General features: G+C 50.4%; 1 protein-coding gene across 1 annotated transcript in view; it reads right to left on the reverse strand.

Annotated features, from left to right (window-relative positions):
* Cfap77 (cilia and flagella associated protein 77) overlaps positions 1-22,352 on the reverse strand; it is a 99,586-nt gene that overhangs the window by 9,638 nt on the left and 67,596 nt on the right. The window contains exons 2-3 of the mRNA NM_001166705.1: positions 20,684-20,783; positions 19,178-19,403 (exon numbers count right to left, since the gene is read on the reverse strand). Of these exons, the coding sequence (NP_001160177.1) occupies positions 19,178-19,403; positions 20,684-20,783 (326 nt within the window). The remainder of the gene's footprint in view (positions 1-19,177; positions 19,404-20,683; positions 20,784-22,352) is intronic.

Genomic DNA, 22,352 nt, shown 5'->3' on the forward strand with positions numbered 1-22,352 from the left:
TCTGCCCCTGGATTTGATTGATCTGGTCTGAATGGCAGCCCTAAAAGTCTGAAATCATTGTCAATGCTTAGAAATACAGGTGTTGGGCTGGAGAGATGACTCAGCAGGTAAGAGCACTGACTGCTCTTCCAAAGGTCCTGAGTTCAAATCCAGAAACCACATGGTGGCTCACAACCATCAGTAATAAGATCTGACACCCTCTTCTGGTGGGTCTGAAGACAGCTACAGTGTACTTATTTATAATAATAAATAAATCTTTGGGACGGAGCGAGCAGGGACTAAGTGAGCAGGGTTGACCGGAACAAGCAGAGGTCCTAAAAATTCAATCCTCAACAACCACATGAAGGCTCACAACCATCTGTACAGCTAAAGTGTACTCATATACATAAAATAAATAAATAAATCTTAAAAAAAAAGAAATGCAGGTGTTTGTGCTGGGTTGACACTCAGTCTGTGATGCGCTTGCCATGTAAGCCTGAGGCCCTGACTCAAATCTCCAGAATCTATGTAGAAACAGCCTGATGTAATGATATGTGCTGATAGTCCTAGTACTGGGGCGGGGAAAACCAGCAGATACCTGGGGCTCACTTGGCAGACTTGGCAAGCACTAAGCTGATGAGAGAGCCAGTCTCAAAAACAAGGAAGACACCACAGTTGACCTCTAACACTCACAGCTGACTCCTGACTTCTGCATGCATGCACACACATGCACACCCTCCTTTGCACAAACAGGACAGCCAGCATTACAAAGCAGCTATAGTAGAAGTATGTAAGCTCTGACCACATAGGCCTACATTCCCAGCCGGTACCCTTGGCTGGCACTGAGTCCCAGCTGCCCATTAGTCCCAGTTCTCAGCTTTCCCTGCTGTCCTGACCCTAGTAAGCTGTAATCCCTGACAGGTCCCTTCATTGAGTTAAGATAGTGTGGCCCCAGAGACAACCAGAGTTAGCCAGGATCCTAAATATCTGCCCACTTCCTCCAGCCTATTGCGCCTTGGCACAAGAGGACCTGAGGAATCTGCTAGGCTGGATTCTATTTGAACAGAGGTCCAAGGCTTTGATTCTCATAGACAGACAGTGGCTCTTTGTTCCTGCCTCCTGTACCCCTGTGGCGACTTTTATTACTTAATTATTACACGCCCCATGCCTCTGAGCAACCTAATTTATAGCTGTGTTTCTAACGACACTGTGTGCGTAATCTGGAAATATCTACCCCAAGAGGCTGCTCCCAGAGAGCACCCCACCGTATCCATCACTCCGCGCCGGTGCTTCAGCCCTCCCCCAGCCTGGCTGACCCACTCAGCGTCCTGCTCTGGCCAGCCCAGCAATTCTTATTTTCTGGGAAGAAGCAGTGGAGGCTGAGCCAGGGGGAGCCTAGGATGCGGTGAGTTATAGCAGGCAACCCTGGCCTAGGTCCTCCATGGCCACCCACAAGCTGGCTAGTTTCTGTTCTGGCTCATTAACGTGGATAAACAGGTGCAGAGGCCAGCCTGGTGTGGAGAGAACTCAGGCCATAAATTGGGTGTCATCACTCCTGCACTGACTCCTGTTTCTGTGCTAAACCTGGACTCGAAGCTGTGGTTCCCCTGACTCAGCTTCCTCTTCAGCTCCCGGCACCGACTCTACCCTGCATGGCTTTCCTTAGACTCCCAGCCCTTTCTTCCTGGTGAGGGTCTTCTCCTTGCCAGCACACTCCCACATGCAGTCTCTCCTTTGCATATCGACTTAACTGTGGGGTTGCCTTCTCCAGGGGTTGGGTCCCAGCTACCCTGCCCTAAACAGCCTGGCTAGGTGTCCTTCCACCTGGGCATGAGCCCACAAAGAACCTCAACCATTGATCGGCAGCCAGTGCCAGAGGGCAGAAACAATTCAGTGCCTGCTGGGGGCTGACAGGGCTCCACCCTGGATAGGGATGTGGGAGTATAGCTCTGCCAGTAATGAAGAACCTAGTTCAATCTCTCAGGACCCATGTTTGTTTTTTGTTTTTGTTTTTTTTAAAAAGGACAAAAACTGGGTGTGGTGGTGCACACTTTTAATCCCAGCATTAGGGAGTTGCAGACAGGTCTGAGGCTGATGGCCAGCCAGCTAGCTGAGTCAGCAAGCTCCAGGCAAGGGAGAGACCCTGTCTCAGAGGAGTGTTAGCTGAGGCTAATCTGTCCTCCACACACAGGTGTACACATGCATGCACACATGTACCTGTGCCCTCGCGTGTGTGCTGGCACACATATGCACACGTATACATGAAAACGGAGCAAGAGGACCTGAGGAGTGGGGATGAGAAAGGAAAGGGAAAAGAAATCTTAAGCAAAACTCTTGGCAGATATTCTTTCTTTAGTTTGCACAGTCCAAATTAGGCTGTGTGACCGTTACAGTAAATTATGGGATTAAAGTGGCGGAGTTCGCCTTCGGGCAAGATAGCCACCTTCGTCACAAGTGGAGTGGTGCCCAATCCTGAGCCTCTTAGAGCAACTAACAAACCAAACCCAAGTCCTTCCACGTCAGTCTCTCACTTCAGGTGGATATCAGTTCAAATATAAAACAGACACTGCCAAATGCACAAGAGAAAACCTTTGCGATTTAGAGCTAGGAAAGACTACTTATCCATTTAGGGTTTTGAGACGGGGTCTCATGTAGAAAGGCTATCCTCAGACTCATTCTATAACTGAGGACAACTTTGAACGTCTGGTTCTCTGGCCTCCATCTTTCAGGTACCGGGCATGCCTATAGAGGGGGTGAGGCACCCTTTGAGCAAAGCTAAAACCCAGTGCCTCCTGCACGCTGGGCAAGCACTCTCCCGTATTCCAGCCCTCCCTGCCTCGTGAGGGAGGTGCTGTTAAGAGCTGTTTTCTTGCTATGGCCCACTTACTTGTTCTTTGTTTTGTTTAGTGCAGCTTTTTATTTCTCTTTCTGACTCCAACATGAATGATTTTGCCACAGGCTGAGGCCCCTTCGGTAACAATTACAGCTGCCCTTCCCACATCTCTCTTTTGAGGAGCCAGAGGGGTTCACACAGAAAAGCTTAATTATTTATCCTCACTAAATGTGCACAGGAAAGGGATTGGGGCAGCGGATGCCCAGAGAGGTCAAACGGCTTGTCCAGGGTCACACAGCACACAGGAATGGTGAAGCTTGGACTCCCAGCTTTCCAGCTACAGATGCTGCAGCCCAATAAATCCTAGTCTGTATTCACTGGAGGCCAAGTCCAGGGAGTCTGGCTCCTTACGCAGAAGACCCCAGGCTTTCCCAGGCATTGTCTCCATCAGCAGACACTATGTCTCTGGTGCCCTGCCCACCCCACAGAGAAGCTGAGGTTTTAGGGGAGATTGACAGCTGTTCCAAGCTGACACCTGTGGCTTCCTGCTGTCCACAGGATGGACTGCTCCATTTCCTAAGGAGTCTCTGGCCACATCTCAGCTGACCCCTGTTTTCCTGATCTCCCAAGGGCTCCCTGAATGTCCTCTGCTTAGTTCTCCCTGGATTCTCCTTTCCTTTGTCAGGTACCCCCCCACATACACACACACCCACCCTAGGCTAGGCTACCCTGGGCTACCCTGGGCTGTTCTCTGCACGGGGTAGCTTGAGACTGTTCACAATGTCAGGGATTCATTTCCACTTTTCCAACCTGCTCTAATCAACTTTCCCACATCATTCTCTGGGAATCTCCAGGTTGGAGTTGGAACTGTACTCTGTCCAAGGCCAAGGGTATCAAGCTTGCAGCCCAAGATAGCGACAAGTTGGTCCAACACAAAATCCTAAACTTACTTAAAATACGAGAGATTCATACAGCCCAGGGTGGCCCTCAAAGTCACTATGTAGCCAAAGAAGGCCTTGAACTTCTGATTCTCCTGTCTCAGCTTCCCAAATGCTGGGATTGCAGCAGACATGCCTGACTTATGCATGGCTGGGGATTGAACCCACGGCCTTTGCATGCTAGACCAGCTTTCTACCATCCTGAGCCCCTTTATTAGCTTTTTTGAGGTATATGTGATTTTTTTTTTTTGTTATTGATGTAACTGTGTTTTTGCAATGGTTCTCCAAATGTGCAGGCTGCAGGTGGGCAGCCCTGAGTGGGTTCCGATAATTCATCCAATGTAAGCAGGCATGCCAAATGTCGGATATCCTCTGATAAGTACCAATTGTCCCTGGAGGCTTTGGGCATGCTTGAGGACCACTGCCCTGCTCTGCACAGCTCAGGAAGAGGCTGTGAGAGAGGTGAGCCTGTTCTCTCTGAACCCTGCTAGTAGCCCTGTAACAGCCCTGACATCCTTAGAAAGGGTACAGGGACTCGGGGCAAGTATTGATGTGTCTGACTTGTGAAATCCTCATGACAGCAGAATCTAAGGTGTCTCTACCCCTGGAGACTGGCCGTGCCTTCCTAAGCCGGACGACTAGAGTCACGGACACCAGTGGCAGTCATTCATGTCCGATCTTGAAATCCATGCCCAAAAGCCGTGTGGTTGGGCTATGCAATTCTGTGCCTCTGTGGGAGGCTGGAAGTCCCAAGCTTAGGGGCTAAGACTTCGGGGATGGCAGAGGAGGTGGGCAAGAGAGCCCTAGGGATCATAAGGTCCAGATATTTGAGTCTCTTGAGTGCAGAGAGAGATCAGGCAGCTGGAGGAGTGGCAGGGAGAGCTGAGCCAGGTCAGAAGTGGGGAGAAGACCGACTGCAAGGAGCCATCGGGTTCTCAGAGAATAGAAGCATGCTCTGTCTTCTCTGGGTCTCAAGTCTTATACACGTTCTGATCCACACTGGGCGCCTGCACTGGGCCCACCGCTTCCCCTGCCTCTGAAGCCAGCCTGGCCCTGGCCTGTGGATTTTCACACCGCGTCTGCTGTGATGGCCGACCCACTGCTCAGAACTCTGACAAATCCTTTGCTATAACCTGGAAGGGACCTTCAGAGAAGTCCCTCCGGGCCCCAGTGCTCCTGTCTCAGCCACACCATGTCACAATTAAGTGTGATAGTGCAAAAAGTCAGGAATAAACGAAATGGAAATCAGCCCGGGCTGCAGGCGGGCCCTGAGAAGGTTCAGATTCGTTCCATCAAATCTACCCTCAAAGCTTTGCAATTGATACCCAAGACCAAGGCTTGATCTCCAATGAAGGCTCGGGGTGAGCTCACAAGGGAGATGGAGGGGATCATTTGCAAACGTTAGGTTGACATGGGTGCAGCGTGGTGCGGGGTGGGCACAAATGAGGGCTGACAGCTCTGATTTGCCTGCCGCCTCCGTGCAAGAGCTCCGTGGATCAGAGAGGCCCTCTCATAGAAACTCATCTTCATCCGAGAGGCTCATTAAAACTTTGCTGAGCCCAGAACTTGGCGGGAGCCAGGAAAGTGAAGGCGCTTTCTGAGGGACTTTAGGTACACATGTGTTGAAAGGTGTTTAAGAAGGAGATTCGGGTCTGACAAACTGGATTCAGTGCAGCGCTCCGTTCACAGCGGGCTAAAATAATTGGTCATCAGTGACTACTAATTCCGTTTAGTAGCCAGAGGCGATTTTTTTCTTCCTAGAAAATCAATGACAGCATGGAGGTCTGTTCAATGTGATTCCACTCCAGACGGGCCCTTCTTTCACGCTTGACGCCTCTTCCAGTGGAGACAGCTATTTTGTTAAGATAAAATTAAAATCCGTCCCTAATACGCCAGCAGCTGCAGCTCCTGGGAATCCGGGAGCTGTTGGCATGGCCATCCACACAGCCTTGAGGGGACGAAGAAGTGGACAATGGACCAAGTATGGTGGCTTACACTTGTGAATCTAACTACCGGAGAGACCAGGCAGGAGGATTTACGCAAGTTTGAGGCTACCCTGGTCTACATATGGAGCTCGAGGCTAGCCAATATAGTAAAATCCTGTTTCGAACATATCTAAAAAAAAAAAAAGAAAAGGAAAGCCTGACAGGGTTCTCCATCTGAGCCTTGTGCAGTCCACAGGCCTTGACTGGGAGCCCATCACCTTAGAAAGAGGGAGGGGCTGGTGGCTTGTACTTCTCTTCTGGTTTGGATCAAAACCCAGCCCTTGATTCAGGCATGGTGATACAAGCCTTGAATCCCAGCATTCAAGAGACCAAAGCAGGCTGATCTCTATGAGTTTGGGGCCAGCCCAGTCCACATAATGAGTTCCAGGCCAGCCAGGGCTATACAATAAGACCCTGACTTAAAAGTGACAACAACAAAACCCATAGCCCACCTAAAGAGATCTTGCCCTCTCACTCCTGGGATTATCCCAGGCCCTGGAATGCCTTCCAGAGATGGTCCTGGTGTTCTAGACAGCACCAAAGTGACTAGCCAGGGTGCCTTTTCTTCTCTGCAGATCTGAGGCTACACAGTGGGCTCATGGTGTGGACCCTGAGGTACTTAAGGAGACTATTTACTGAGAACTTAGCTTGTGTTTAAAACCCTGGCAAGCAATCCTGCCCCTGGGCTAGTCTTTAGTTTCTTCCATTGCAATTTGCCTCAAGGTCTAGGTACACACACACACACACACACACACACACACACACACACACACACACTGCCATCAAGCATCCTTGCAGTGTTTAACACAGACCTCTGTCCCGTTCATCCCTAGCCCAGCTTCCCCTGACCATAATATCTTGCAACCCTGTAGTAAAAATGTCACACCCAGGATGGTGGCATCCCTGTGGCCCACTGACCTTACTTGAGTTTCCCCAGTTTTACCTGTACAGTTTGTTTGTTTGTTTTTGTTTTGAGGCAGGGTTTTTCTGCGTAGCCCTGGCTGTCCTGGAACTCACTTTGTAGAGCAGGCTGGCCCCAAACTCAGAGCTCTGTCTGCCTCTGCCTCCCAAGAAGATTAAAGAATTAAAGGTGTGTGCCACCACACCAGCTTGCCTAGACAGTCTTATCTGCAGGTTCTACCTCTGTAGGTCCAATTGACCACAGACCAAAAGTACATTTTTGACATCCCCACATGTCGATAAGTGAGGTTCAGAGGCAAGAGCCTGGGATAGGAGAGCATAATCCAAGGTCTGGGCAACACAATAAAACCATTGCCATTATAAAAACAAAATACAAAAACGCAAAACAAGCAAACAAACATGTGCTGTTGTTAGTCTAGGGATGTGCTTGAGTTTGGCATGGTCCTGATCTCTATTATTACTGTGCCAGAGACAGCTTTCCCCATTCACCTGCAACATCATTACCTTGTAACCTGGGTCTCTACCGCTTGCTTGCTTGCTTTCTTTCTTGCTTTCTTGCTTTCTTTCTTTCTTTCTTTCTTTCTTTCTTTCTTTCTTTCTTTCTTTCTTTCTTTCTTTCTTTCTTCCTTCCTTCCTTCCTTCCTTCCTTCCTTTCTTTCTCTTTCTTTATTTGTTATTGTTGTTGTTGTTTTTCGAGGCAGGGTTTCTCTGTGTAGCCCTGGCTGTCCTGGAACTCACTCTGTAGACCAGGCTGGCCTTGAACTCAGAAATCCACCTACCTCTGCCTCCCAAGTGCTGGGATTAAAGGCGTGCACCACCACGCCCGGCTTGAGTCTCTCTACCTCTTATACAACACAAATACTTCATGCTCATTAAAATTTGGGTCAAAGAGCTATTTAGAGATGAAGTCACATCAAGTTTTATATTATGTGAGAGATTCGGATATGGAACCCACAGAGATTAAGCAGTGGACACCGGGCGTGGGAGCAGAGAATTCGGTGCTGTTTGGAGCTTTTGAGCTCTAAGGGAGGTTATGGTTTGAATGCATATCCAAGATTCCTGTGTTGAACACTTGATTATCTAGGGGTTGGAGAGATGGCTTAGTGGTTAAGAGAACTGGCTGCTCTTCCAAAGGACCCAGGTTCAATCCCCAGCACCCACACGGTGGCTCACACCGTCTTTACATCCATTTCCAGGGTCTCACACTCTCACACAGACACACATTTGGACAAAACACCAATGAACATAAATTTTAAAAGAAGCAAAGAAAAAGGAAACTTGATTCCCAAACCCACAGGATGATGGTATGTGAAGGTGGGTTACTAGGGTCAGATGGGGTCATAAGGTAACCTGACCCCAGAGGTGACCCCAGAGATAGCATCAGGGGCTTTCAAGGAAACAAGAGCCCACGTGGGCAGCCCTTAGCCCCAGGGTCTGGCAGATGGCCCTTGACACATGCACCTCTGGGCACTGGGTGGGGATGAGGCAGAGTCTGTGTGTTCATTCAGCCTAGGAGGTAAGTTGCAAAGTCCCAACACATTTTCAGGGACCCATGAAATGCTTTTTAAATTTCTTTTAAAATCAGCCTGTAATCTATCTATCCTCAGAACCAGGAAATACTATCACAGGCTTACGCAAATGGAAGAAACGGTTGATGAAGGCAGGGGTGTCTGGTGCCCACAGAAGCCTTCCTATAGGCTTGAGAAAGAGGCCACCACCCCTCATTCTTTCAATGCATGCCAGCCCACTTCATCAGACTGGATCAGAGGTCTCCTGGCGTCTGCTGACACTGGGGAGAGAATACGAAGTGTCCAGAGAGAAGGCAGAAGTGGAAGATGGCTGAGCCCATCAAGTGCCTGCCTCGGAAGAGCTGGGACCCAAATTTGAGCTCGAGAGCTCATGGGAAAGAGCTGAGCGTGGGGCTTCCACTCAACCCGGCTCTGGGGAAGTGGAGAGGCAGATCCTCAGGGCTTCACGGCCAGCCAGTTTAGTCTCCTGGGCTAGTCAGAGGCTCTGCCTCAAGAAAACGAGGTAGATGGAGCCTGAGGAACTGAGTCTTTGGCCTCCACATGTACGCTGTCGGCCACCCAAACACGCACTTACACACAGGCAGAGGTGCCTGCGTTGCAGGTGGGCGATTCCGACTCTCCAGCCAGGGCAGAACCAAGGAATGTGCAGTTCTCCAAGGCACATCACACTCAGCGCTTCCCTGCAGAGAACTCTTGCCTGCTGGCCATCTGTCTCTCCCAGAAACTGAGGAGGGCTGGGCAGTCCCACACCCAACCTCCCGCCTTATGCTTTGGCTTTCTGGTGTACAACTGGAAAGGCGGTGACCAGGCCCTAGCAGGGCTCTGGGAGCTAATTGGATGGGAGACCTCTGGGCTCACAAATTACTTCCTAATTGTTTGTGGGTCTAACATAAAAGCTAACAGCAGACTGGGCGGCTCTGTCACTCAACAGCCCTGACCTTTAGACTGTCTGGGGGGTCATTTGGAACTTGTTAACATCAGTCTTCAGAATTATCCCATTAGCAGTTCCCAGCACGGGTGCCCGCCCCCAGCGTGACAGTGGCTGAAGTGGGAAGGGAGATGGCTGAATACATTCTCCAGAGGGCCGGGAAATTCACCATGGAGGCTCCTAGCACCTGGGAACAAGAAGAGAAGCCACTGATCCCGCGTCCAGGAAGGGCGAGGGCAGTATAAAGAGCGGTGTGCAGGGAAGTTGCCTCCTTGTGTTACAGGGGAGCTGAGCCCATGAGGCCGCAGCAGCCCCCGAGATGGTGTGCAGAGCAGGGGGAAGCCAGCAGCTGGAAGGCTGGTCCTCAGCCCACTTTGTGCTGGCTCCAGCTCTCCCTGAAGCCTAACACTGGGAAAACCTGAAGCAGAGCTGGTGGCACAGGATGGGGCGGGGAAGCCCCTGGAGGAAGCAGCCAGCCTTGTTAGCGCTGACCTTGGCACCCAGCAGTTCCTGATGGATGGGGCTCGGCCTGGACAGGCCCCATGGGAGCTGCATCACGATCCATTACAGGCCCCCTGTTCCCCATACTGCAAGCAGCAGGCTGGGAATAAATCTCTGTCTGGGCAGCCAGAGAGCCAAAGGGGAAATAGCAAAGTATGAAAAATGCCTCTATCCCAGCTCTAGCTACAAAGCCCATGAGGAATGAGAGTAGAGAGTACCCCAAAGAGGCAGGAGCCCCACGTGCAACCTTATCTCAGGCCACTGCTCAGCGTGGGCCCCATTCAACTTGAGTCCCTGGAGATCCAGATTCACGGAAGCCTGCAGCCCTGAGGAGAGAGACCCCTACCCCTGATGGGGCAGCTGACAGAGTCAGATGCTAGCCAGAGCCGCCACCTCTGGGATTCCCTTCAGCTTCTGTGAGGACCCTGAGTGGGCCCTCACTCTTCCACTAGGTGGCCTGTGACCTTTCATGAGAGAACAGAAGTTTTCCATGTTTGTTTCCAGTGCTCACTTACAGGAGCTGCCTAGAGTATCAGTCACTTTGCTCCTGGGAAAGCTGGGACCTCAGAGCGAGCATCGGGGTCGTGCTGAGAACTGGTAAGATGTTGTTCCAAGCACTTCTGGGATCAGACAACTGCACCAAGCCACAATTGTCACCAAAATAACAGTTCAGGAGAGGAGCAACATTTTCTCCTAGGGTCTTGCTCTGCCTGCTGGAAAAGCCTGTGTGTACAGACAGTTGCCACGGAGGGAGGCTTGGTTTAACCCTGGCACTACCCCCAACTAACTGGCTCTGCACCCAGAGGCTCCGTTTCTCCAGTGATAGAGCAGAGAAGTTGGTTCCCATTCTTTAGACTGATGGGCAGTTAATGAGATAGTGTGTCGGCTGCTCACTGCAGCACCCAGGGGTCATGGAGGGAAGACAATGCAAATATCATCCAGGAGTGTGGCCTCCAGACTCAGTGACCCTTGTGGGGGGTCTCTGAATCCCCTCCATTGTCTTTGTCATGGCTTCAGGGAGTTCAGTTGAGGCCAGATGTGGTGTCTCCTTCGCACCTCTTCCCAATCAGCGTGAGGATCCCATCCTTGTCACTTTCTCTCTGTCCCACACGCTGTCCTGGCAGCTCTGCGCTGGCTACTGTCCAGCTAGGGGACCTTCTCCTAAATGCACACATAGTCTCTCCTCTTCCTCTTCCTCCTTTTCCTATTCCTTCTCCTCTTCTTCCTCCTCCTCCTCTTTCTCTCCCTTCCCTTTCTCCATGTCCCCTCTCTCTTTCTCACTCTTTCTTTTCTTTTCTTTTCTTTTCTTTCTTCCTTCCTTCCTTCCTTCCTTCCTTCCTTCCTTCCTTCCTTCCTTTTTCTGGGAGACAGGGTCTCATGTAGCCCAGGCTGGCTTTGAACTCCTTACGTAGCTGATGATGATCTTGGACATCTCAGTATCACCACCATGCCTGCTTTCCCCCAGTGTTAGGGATTACCCATCTCGGGGTTCTGTAGATGTCAGGCAAGCTACCAACTGAACCAGGATCCCAGCTCGGCCGGGCATTGTTTTTAACTTGATGCTCCAGGTATGACTGAGCAGCAGGCAGATCATCAGCCTTGTTTTCTTCATTTCTACCTATCAACACAGCCAAGAGATGGAGTTAGTGCATGAGGCAGCACCATGCTAGCCACTCGCACACTAGCACATCAGCAGAGAGGCCATGGTGGAGCCCGAGAGCAGTGAACAGTACCTGCCTTCTCCGAGTCTTGGGTAGATTCTGCTTTCAGTCACTGTCAGGAAGCCTGAAACAAACCTAGACAGTGTTTTCTTTCCAATAAAACTTAGCCAAAACCAAAGTGTGTCAGGCAGACACTAAGGCTCTGATGACATTCTTGTGTTGGGGATGGAACCCCAAATGTCACAATAGGCCAGGGCTCCCCAGCCTAACAATGGCAGTGCTTGATGACGCTGACATTGACTTCGTCTTCTGAGGCCTGAGCAGCCAGAAGGGAAAACTGGCCTGCAGTTGAGGTGCAGTTTACTGTGTGTGTGAGGCTTGCTGGATGCAACCCACAACTGCACGCTCCGCATAGCTAGCTCCTGCTTGCGTCTTCCCCAGATCTCCTGGCTCCCCCTTGTGGTCAGCCAGGACCCTCGTCAAGCCTTAGGGCCCTGCTGACTGCAGCTGAGCCCTTCTGGGACTTTGGGTGTCTGGCTTGGATTTTGGTATTGGCTTCAGCAGAAACAAAATAAGACAGTGTGATTGATGGGTCCACTGTAAACTTGATAAATAAATCAGCTTGGCAGAGAGATTCCCGCGGCCTGTCAGGCCAGCAGCATTCATTTAACTGCCGATGAAGCGTCCTCTTCCATTCTGCGCTCTTGTCTCCTCCGGCTGCTGATGGCTGAGGACAGGAAGCACAGCACCAGCAGAAAGCCAGAGGTAGCAAGTAGTCCCTGCTGTCATTTCCCCTCCATCCCAAAGTTTTCAGCTCCCTGACCTGCCTGCCCAGATCAAACTAATGGGATGAGCGAGACCTCTGAGAAGAGAGCATTGCTACGGGGCCGATACTTGGATCTCAGTGTGGCCACTCTGCCATCTTTACTGAGGGCCTCTCTTCAGTTAAGAGCCTAGAGTTAGACCTGGAGAAACAGAGATGTACAAAAGCCTGGTGTGGCTGTATGGAGAAGCCTCAGGATGTCCCCTCCCAGAGTCTGAGTCTGTTGGCAGTAACTCACAAAGGAGAGGAACAAGAGGAAGGGAAAGGAAACGGCACGCAGTGGCGTGGCCCCTAGCCCATGATGGAACTGGAAGGTGGGGAGCCTTTGTCTTTGGTCTTTTGGTCACACAGAATTATGCCCCTGAAAGGGAATGGAAAGGCCTTGGAGCCTCGTGTTCTCACTCCCTCCCTCCGTCCCTCCGTCCCTCCCTCCCTCCCTCCCTCCCGGCCATCCTGAGGAGTATCACTTCCCATGCTCCTCTCAGCACAATGAGCTAACCCTACACAGCACAGAGCATCCGTGTCACCTGCCTATGGACCAGGGACCTCTGCAACTCTCAGCTCCCCCAAACCTTCTCCCCCTCCTAAGCTGATTCGCAGGTGATATGTGATCCTGGAATGGGGGCGAGGAACCTCACTGAGTTCCTTCATGTTCAGATGAAGTTCTAAGAACTTTGAAGAAATCCAACCTGCTGTCCTGACTCCAGGGAAAACTCCAGTATCATCCCAAGCCATGTCACCATCTGCTAGTGCTTCTGTCCCTGTCACCCGGTTCAGGCTACACCAATTCAAACTCCACTGCAGAGAAGCCCCAGGCAAGTTAGTTGGCTATTCTGACCCTCTGTCTTCTCTCTGAAAACATGAAAATATAAAGGTTCTAAAGGGGCCCGCACACTCGCGCACATTCATGCATGCACACACACGCCCATTCGTGCATGCACACACACATACAAATAAACTCACACAAAGACACACACAGACACTGACATACATACTCACATACACACACACAGACACATACATACAGACAGACACACACACACAACACACACAAACACAGACAAACAGATAGACACACACACACAAACATAGACAGACAGACAGATACACAAAGACAGACAGACAGACACACAAACACTGGAACTGTCCTGTCATTTCATGAGGATGCAGACGAGGGTTTCCAACAAGGAAGAGTGACAGTGACAGACAGGTGTACGAAGAGCTCATCTGGCCTGTGATCGGGGCACCCTTTGCTCGATGAGGGGTGGACACCCACTGGTGACTGTTGCTGAGTGTGGCATAGGCTCTCAGGCATGGTGCTGGGAGAACCTCAGCTGCCTGGACTTCACCAGCTCCCTGCTCTGGCTAATCCCTGGCTACATATCTCTGACTTGCTGTTAGTGAGAACACAGGACCAATTAGCAGCATGAACAATTAAGATATGCAAGGGCATGGGCACCCCCCTCCCCCAGAAGCCCTTGTTAAAATGCATCAATAATTAAGCTCGCCTTTAATAGCTCCATTTCTGGCCTCCAGACATGTCTCTGTATAGGCCTCAGGTTACAGCATGCGCTGAGATCTGTGTTGTGGCTTTCTGTACTGGTGATGAGGCTGGACAACTCCCCCCCTGACTGTAATGCTCGCACGAGAGAGTGAGGCAAAGCTGGGGGATCCCAATGTTTCACAGCTGTCTGACGGCAGAGATGACATCTTCCCAGCTGAGGCCACACCCTATACAAACCCTCCTCACATTCCTCCCTGAAATAAGGCTTGATCCTCCCTCTCAGGCCTACATCAGGCTGACCCTGCTGCAGAAGAGAAAGGCAGGGGCTAGCTGTGTGCATGCGAAACGGCTTGGATGTCCAAGTGGTCAGGGCATCATTGATCCAGGAAAAGCCCAGACAGGACCATAGTGATCTAAGAGATTAGGAATAGACATGATAGAACAGCTGTGATGTCATCCTTGGCTCCATAGCAAGTTCTAGGCCAGCCTGGGGCACATGCAGTGTTGTCTCAAAAAATTATAAGGCGCCTGTTGGCCTCCAGCAGTAGATGTACACTCTGATACCAGGACACACAGACAGACCCGAAAGGCCAGTCTTGCGAGGATAGGTTCACGGAGAACATGGATTCTGCACGAAGCACAGCCAGTGGATGGCGACACCGCTGTCCAGGCTTCTGATTTGTCTAGAAGCACAGGGAGTCCAGGCTCTATATGCAGCCCCTCCCTCTTTCTTTTGAATGGAGCAACCCATTCAAACCCATTCAGACTTTTAAAAATCTGTGTGTGTGTGTGTGTGTGTGTGTGTGTGTGTGTCTGTGTGTGTCTGTGTGTGTGTGTGTGTGTGTGTGTGTATGTGTGTGTGTGTCTGTGTGTCTGTGTCTGTGTGTGTCTGGGGGGGTGGCGGGGGGAGAGAGGTGGGTACCTATCTGAAGACCTGAGGTGTTGGGCATCACCTTCTACCTCATGCCCAGAGTGCCTCAGCACCCTCCCACCTCCGCTTCCCATGGCTCGGTGGGAGTGCTTCGGGTACAGGTGTTGGTTCAGTTTTACATGGGATCCGGGGATCCAAATCCAGGTCTTTACTCTTGCATAACAAATACTCTGCCCACTGAGCCATCTCCCTAGCCCTCTCTCCTTCTTAAAAATTATTACACAGAACAAGGGAACCTCTCTGTCTTGTCCCCTGTTCCACCTCTGCTCACGACCATGGGTCATGTGGCCTGCTCTCTGTCTGTCTCCTGTCCTTCTTCTACTCGTGACCGTGAGTCATATGGCCCTGTCTTCCAGATACCCCCTCAGAGCTCTGCTTCTGGGCTCCAAGGCTTGTGTCTGCCTCACAAGGCACCTCTCCTGCTTAGAAGTAGAAACCTCACCACCAAAAAAGTGACTGAGGGAATCCAAAGTCAGGTGCATGAGCCTAAGCTAGTGGGATGTCTGGCAAAGAGGGGTGCACCCGTGGGGGGACATGTAAAGGGGGGCAGCCAGCATTCAGTCTTTGCACTCTCCAGGAATTCTGCTGCTTGCCGTGGTTCAGCCCACGTGACTTGTGTGCCTCTAGGTTGCGTGAGACTTTATATTTAACACGCCTGTAGAGGTATGTGGGTGGTGACCATTTACTTCATTATTTATTTATTGAACTAAATCACTCTAACAATTCTTGGGCAGTCGAGTGTAATCTGATTTGGTTTTCAACATGCTTTTAAAGTAAAGAAATAAATACAGTGGAGGCTTGTTAACTGTGACCACCGGGGAATAGGCCTGGGCCCCATTACAGGGCGGGGCGGTGGGTTTTAACGGTTCCCAGGCATTTAAGGCAGAAGGCAGAGGGGTTTACTTTGGAGTCCGGGCAGCGCCAAGCCCTTCCCAAAGCCATTTAACCTCCATTTACAAAGAAATAAAGGGAAATTGATGCTGATCAGGCCAGCTGGGGGATATTTCTGATCCGTAAAAGCCCTCTGCCTGCAATTTGTGGAGTGGCCCTGTCACATGGGAAGGGCCTCACTGATAAAGATGGAGCTTTATGGCCCGATACGCACAGCTAACAGCAACCTAATGCCACATTTTCATTTCTGTGCAATTAATGTTAATGTCGACCACGAAATTGTCATTAAATACCATTTTAAAATCCATTCAATTTGCATATGCAAAGCTCCCTTACCATCACGGGAGATGCGACCGGCACTTCATCACGTCCTTACCCTGGAATTGGGGCCACTCCATTTTACAGCAATTTAAGATTTTTATATTGAGAGCTGATGGTAATGCATGCCCTTTTTGAGCCTAGCTGACTCGAAGGATGGGAAGCTGAAGCCCCCCAGGGACCAGAGGTTCAGGGTGTGTGCACCATACTGACATTAGAAAGAGGAGGGGCTCTAAGGACGAGTATCAGATAAGGAGCCCCCCCCCCCCACTCTGTCAGCTCACAGCCATGCTGTGTGACTTGGGGCACTCTCATCACCTCTCTGATCTTTCTACTTTTCCTATTTTCAATAAGAGCTCTCTATCAAGTGCATGCTGATGCACGTTCTAGTATTAAATGTTTCAGAAGAGAAGTCTACCAGGTTAAGAATCTGGGCCAAGCTCTGACTTGTATGAATTTGGGAAGGTCAGTTGACCCTTCCTGGCCTCCATGGGATGGCAGGGCCCCTGCTAGCCTCCAGTGAAGGTTCTAATGACAAGAAAATTAAATTGACATGAAGGTTTGTAGAAAGATGGGGAGAGAGAAAGCCAGGTTTCTGGCATGGGGTCTACCTCCATTACATAGGAGAAGAATTCCCAACTGAAAGAGACCGTCAAAACTCAAAACACAGAGATCGCATGCTAGAAGGCCATATAGTAGGCCATAAAGTAGGAAATATAGGAAGAAGAGAAAGATAGCTCTCAAGGTCACACAGCAGGTGGCTCACTGAGCCGGGCTGAACCAAGCTGGCAGGCATCCTGTCCAGTGCTCTCTCCTTTGGGGACTTGGGACAGAGACAGAAATGGTACCTGAGGCTGACTTCTGACCTAGACTCTTCCTCTGATACCAAAATGTCTGAGGACTCCAGGATGGACTATCATGTCTACAATCTGCAGGGACAAGGCGAGGGCACCTTTGCCAAACTGGGCTGTGGCAATCCAAGAACACAGGTGACCAGTGGAACACAGAAGCAACTTTCCGGTGTATGTCACCACTACCACATTACTACCATGTTGCTACCACATCACTACCAGGACACTCCCATGTCACTACCACGTTGCTACCATGTCCCAGGTTTTTGTTTTGTTTTGTTTTGTTTCGAGACAGGGTTTCTCTGTGTAGCCCTGGCTGTCCTGGAACTCACTCTGTAGACCAGGCTGGCCTCGAACTCAGAAATCTGCCTGCCTCTGCCTCCCGAGTGCTGGGACTAAAGGCGTGCGCCACCGCTGCCCGGCCATGTCCCAGGTTTTAAGGGTTGTGTGGACAAAAGTGCATTTCTAGTGGGAGATAGGTAAGCTAGTGAAAAGGGCCTGCTGGACTGGTCTCTGAAGAATGAGAACATTTTTCCTAGAAAGAACTGAAGTTCTCAGAAAAAGCTGTACCTGTGTTAAACATTCTAAAAGGCTGGTTGACAGACTAGACCATCAGTGATTGCAGAAAGAATGCTGCAGGCCCAGGGCCAGGTTATCCTGGACTATCCTAAGAATCCTTGACAGCGTTTCATTGCCCCCCACCCCCCGGTATCTGAGCTAACATTCTTTTGTAAGATACACACAGAACCCTGCTTCCACCAACCCAAAGACCAAGAATATCATCAGATGGCATCTGAGGTCTAAACAGGAGCTTCCCTGCCAGGAAGGATCTGGTGAGCTTTGTGTGTGTGTGTGTGTTTGTGTGTGTGTGTGTGTGTGTGTGTGTGTGGTGGGGGCGTGAGCTTTGTGTGTGGGTGGGTGAACTTTGTGTGTGTGGGGTGAGCTTTGTGTGTGTGGGGGGGGTGAGTTTCATATTGGGAAAGTGAACATTTATAAAAACAATGGTATTGGCTAATGGTGACAGGAGTGTGCCTTCTCACACTGGTTAAAGTGATAGGTGTTACATGACATGAGTTTATCTGTGAGGAAAAAGGATTATCACCAACCAAGAAGAACCAAACAACAAGGAGGGAGTGGCATAGCCAACTGCTGGGGAGTCAGAGTGCCCGAATGGCCAAGCTTATCTTATGGCCCACCCTGGAATCAGGGTGAAATAGGTACCCATCATGCACATGGGCTGCTGGTAGGGAAAGATGAGACCAGCTTGAGTCCATAGAACTAGGGAGGGGTCAGTCCCGGAAGCCCAGTGAGCAGCCAGCAGGCCTGTGCCGAGGGATAGGTGGGTTCCCTTGGTCTGAAGTGAGTGATTGTGCCCCAAACTGGTCATGTTCTTGCTACAGTGAACATGGGGCCAGAGAGCTCCCCTCTCAGAGTAACCCATGCTTTTGGGGTGCAGGTTAGATTTTCTACATTTATCCGGTGGTCAGAAGATTTTTCATTTCATAAGTCAAACACTAGCGATACAGTTTACCATGGAAAAGTCAAACCAAGAAGGCTTATGTTTATTTTCTGTGTGTGTTTGCCTGCATGCATGTATGTGCACCGTGTGTGTGCAGTGCCCACAGAGACCAGAAATGGCATCAGATCTCCTAGAACTGGAGTTACCCATGGTGTGAGCCCCCATGTAAGTCCTGGGAACTGAACTCGGGTCTTTTGCAAAATGAACACAGGCTCCTAAGCACTTCTGAGTCGTCTTTTTCACCCCCATCTCCTCTCTCTTGGGTCTACAATCTAAATCGTGTCACCTTAAGCAAACACACAGCTCACACGCACTGAGGGCTGCTGTGTCTAGCTCCTGTAATAAGGTCTTCAACAAAGTTAAGTCTTGAGACCTCTTAGCAAGGGGAGGCAGCCAGCAGTCAGAGCTTTGATCCCATTGTACAGGTCTGAGAACTGAGGCAAGGCCCTCGAGAGTCATGGTTCAGACTCAATTCCTGGTGCTTTTGGCTCTTAGTTGTCTGAGCCATCTCCAGCCCCAGTTGGCATTAAAAAAAAAAGATTTATTTATTATTATATCTAAGTACACTATAGCTGTCTTCAGATGCACCAGAAGAGGGCGTCAGATCTCATTACAGATGGTTGTGAGCCACCATGTGGTTGCTGGGATTTGAACTCAAGACTTTTGGAAGAGCAGTCGGTGCTCTTAACCACTGCACCATCTCTCCAGCCCCAGTTGGCATTTTTTTTTGTTTGTTATCTTTTTCTTTAAGACCAGGTCTTATGTAGCCCAGGCTGGCCTCAATCTTGTAACATGGGCAATGTGGGCAAGAATGATGGTGAATTTCTATCCTGTCCCTGCCTACAAAATACTGGGATTACAGGAGCCTGCTACCTCACTTGAGCAATGACCTTGACCTCCTGAGTGCAGACTCCCATCTTTACAAATGCTTACAGAACCAGAAAATCCCTGGCCAGTCTTCAACCTCTTCCTGTTTCCCACTACACCAGTTACCCCAGTGCTCTGCTCCTGGCCCAGCTTCTCGACAGCCTCTGGGGAGGTTGGAGCTGGTTCTCCAGTCCTTACCGTGAACGGATCCCAAAGGTCATGTTGGGAGGGATAGGAGGTGGCTCCTTCTGTCGCCGGTCTTCCTGGTCATTGATTCGGATGTCATTCAGTTCGCGATAGAGCATGTTTTCTCGGGCAGTCACCAGGCCAGCTTTGACAGCCCCTCGGTTCATGGCAATATAGTTCCGGGTCAGCTCGTGGGGGCAGGTAGGTTGCTGCTTAAACACATTCCAGTGCCCAATGGCTGTGGGCAAGGAGACAACCGAAGGGTGGGTGTCAGTGGAAAGAAGGTACCTGGAACTTCTAAAGGGGGTTCAGGGCTCCCATCACACCCCTGCAGGGGACAGCAATGCCTGGCCCTAGCAAGTAAGCCACCTGAAGGGAGGGATAGGTCTCCCAGAGATCCCACAAGAGACCTGTGATGGTCAGCTTTCACTGTCAACTTAGTTTCAAGGAAGGATTGTCTACATAGGGTTAGCCTGTGGGGGGTTGTCTTAATTAAATTAATGGATGTGGAAGGACCAAGTCTATGTGGGTGGCACTGTTCTTAGACAGGGGTCTGGGACTGTGTGAGAGTGGAGAAATCAAGCTGAGCACAGGCCAGCAAGTGAGCAGGCACACATTCATTCTCTGCTCTTGACAGAGGATGTGATAGAGATAGAGATAGAGATAGAGATAGAGATAGAATAGAGAGAGAGAGAGAGAGAGAGAGAGAGAGAGAGAGAGAGAGAGGAGAGAGAGAGAGATGGAGAGAGAGAGAGAGAGAGAGAGAGAGAGAGAGAGAGAGAGATTGATTCAGCTGCTTTACACATCTGCCTCTGTGACTCCCCTGCAGCCACCTGGGATTGTAGGCTAAGTAAGCTCTCTTCTCCTCTAAATTGTTTGTTGTCAGACTTATTTTCCCTCAAGACAGGGTTCCTCTCTGTAGCCCTGGCTGTCCTGGAACTCATTTTGTAGACCAGGCTGGCCTCGAACTCAGAGATCTGCCTGCTCCAATGCTTCTGCTTCCGATTCCACTGCCTCCTCTGCCTCCTCTGCCTCTGCCTGCCTCTGCCTCTCTCTGCCTCTCTCTGCCTCTCTCTGCCTGCCTCTGCTTCTCTCTGCCTCTCTGCCTTAGCCTTTGCAGTGCTAGGATTAAAGGTATATACCACTGCACCCAGCTTTGCAGTCAGAATACTTTATCACAAGAACCAAACCATTTGGCTTTGACTTCCATCGGACCTCCAGTGTTGGCTCTGAGACTGTTCAGTGCTTGCTTCATGATAAAGAATGAGGACAGTCCTATCTGAGGGGTATCTTTGCTGGTTCCCCTGTGCCATTTGACTATGGCCTACCATGGATACCACATTTGATCCAGGATATTATCTTTCCCTCTTATTTTCCCCCAGCCCCTGCCATGCAACTTTATTGAAGCTGACTGAGAGTGGGAAAAGGTGGGAGCCCCCAATCCATCTCTCAAATCCCCTGCTCTCATGGACACCCATTCACCTTCGGGGACCCCTGCTCTCACAGACACCCACTCACCTTCAGGAACCCCTCCATCCAGCCCTCGGATGTAGAGTCCATAATTAAAGTTGATGCCAGGCAGGCTACAGCTTCTTTCCCTGGGCTTGCCAAGCTCTGCCTATTGGGGAAAGAGAGCTGAGGTAAGACCTAGCTGGAGTGCACACTGTCTCCCCCAGCAGCAGAGGTAATAAGGGCTTTATCTGTGTAGGGGCAAACAAGCTGCATGTGGGGTCCTGAAGCACCTACATGCAACGGATAAGCAGAGCAGCTAGCTGTGGCTGGGAGTCCAGACTCACTCTCCTAGAACTGGGAAATAAGATCAAGAAGACAGAGGGAGGTGGCAGGAGAGAGGGCCAGCTTTCCTGCCTAACACTGCACACCTACTGGGACAACACAGGTGTCTGGAGGGCACCTGTCACCCTCTTGGCACCTGATCAGTGACTCCTACCTTCTGGGTCTGAAGAAAGCCCTTCCATGACTTCCAGGATGTCATCATTATCAGCCACAGACATCCCCTCACTATAGAGAGCGAGCACCCACAATCCCTAAGGGATGAGGAGTCTGTCCAAGGCAGGCAGCTTTAGCCTATGTGAGGGACGGGGACTCTCACATAGGAATGAGCAACCGAGACTCACAGTAGGGAAAGCCAGAAAGTTTCTCGTATGATCTTACAAGGTTGGGTGCCAACCTAAATTGTGGTGGATTAGCCTGGAGCACTGAGAACAGCCATACAACCCAGAGGGCTGCACCCTTCTTCCTTTTCCCTGTTAGCTGAGTACAGGGGTGGGGGTAGAGTGGGGGATGGGAGGTGGGATCAGGGTGGACAAAATCTTACACATCTATTCCTTCCTTCCTCCCCCACCCCCTCTTTCCTTGTTAGCATTTATTTATTGCAGGGGTTGGGGTAGGGTGGCAGTCTAATGGTATCTTAGTCAGGGTTACTATTACTATAATGAAACACTATGACCAAAAGCAAGTAGGGGAGGAAAGGGTTTGTTTGGTTTACATTTTCACATCAGAGTCCATCAAGGAAGTCAGGATAGGAACTCAATCAAACAGGGCAGGAACCTGGAGGCAGGAGCTGATGCAGAGGCCATGGAGGGGTGCTGCTTACCGGCTTGCTCCCTCCTCATGACTTGCTCAGCCTGCTTTCTTATAGAACTTGAGGACCACCAGCCCCAGATGGTACCACTTACAATGGGCTGGGCCCTCTCCCATCAATCACTAATTAAGAAAATGCTCTCCAGACTTGCCTGCAGCCTGATCGTATGGGGGGGGGCGCATTTTCTCAACTGAGATTCCCTCTCCGATGGCTATAGCTTGTGTCAAGCCGACACAAACCCAGCCAGCACAGAAGGCAGCCGTGGGACCCTTCTCCTTCCATGTGAGTTCCGGGACCGTGCTCAGCTCATCAGGCTCGGCAGCAAGCACATCACTTACCTGCTGAGCCATCCGATTGGGCCATGTTTGTCTTTTCTCAACAGAGACCCTGCATGGATTTACCCCGACTTTTTCACACTCTGCTTATTTTAAAGCTTTTCAGTACATGAACTTTGTCGGGTCTGTATGTAGACTGTTAAGCACACTTGGCGGTAATTAAAGCTGACAGACAGTTCTGTCTTGACAATGGACCATTCTATGCTATTTTGTATACCCAAGATTGGGCTCTTTCTTAATCTCTACACCT

This window comes from Mus musculus, chromosome 2, assembly GCF_000001635.26.
Source record: "Mus musculus strain C57BL/6J chromosome 2, GRCm38.p6 C57BL/6J".
NCBI classification, from domain to species: domain Eukaryota; kingdom Metazoa; phylum Chordata; class Mammalia; order Rodentia; family Muridae; genus Mus; species Mus musculus.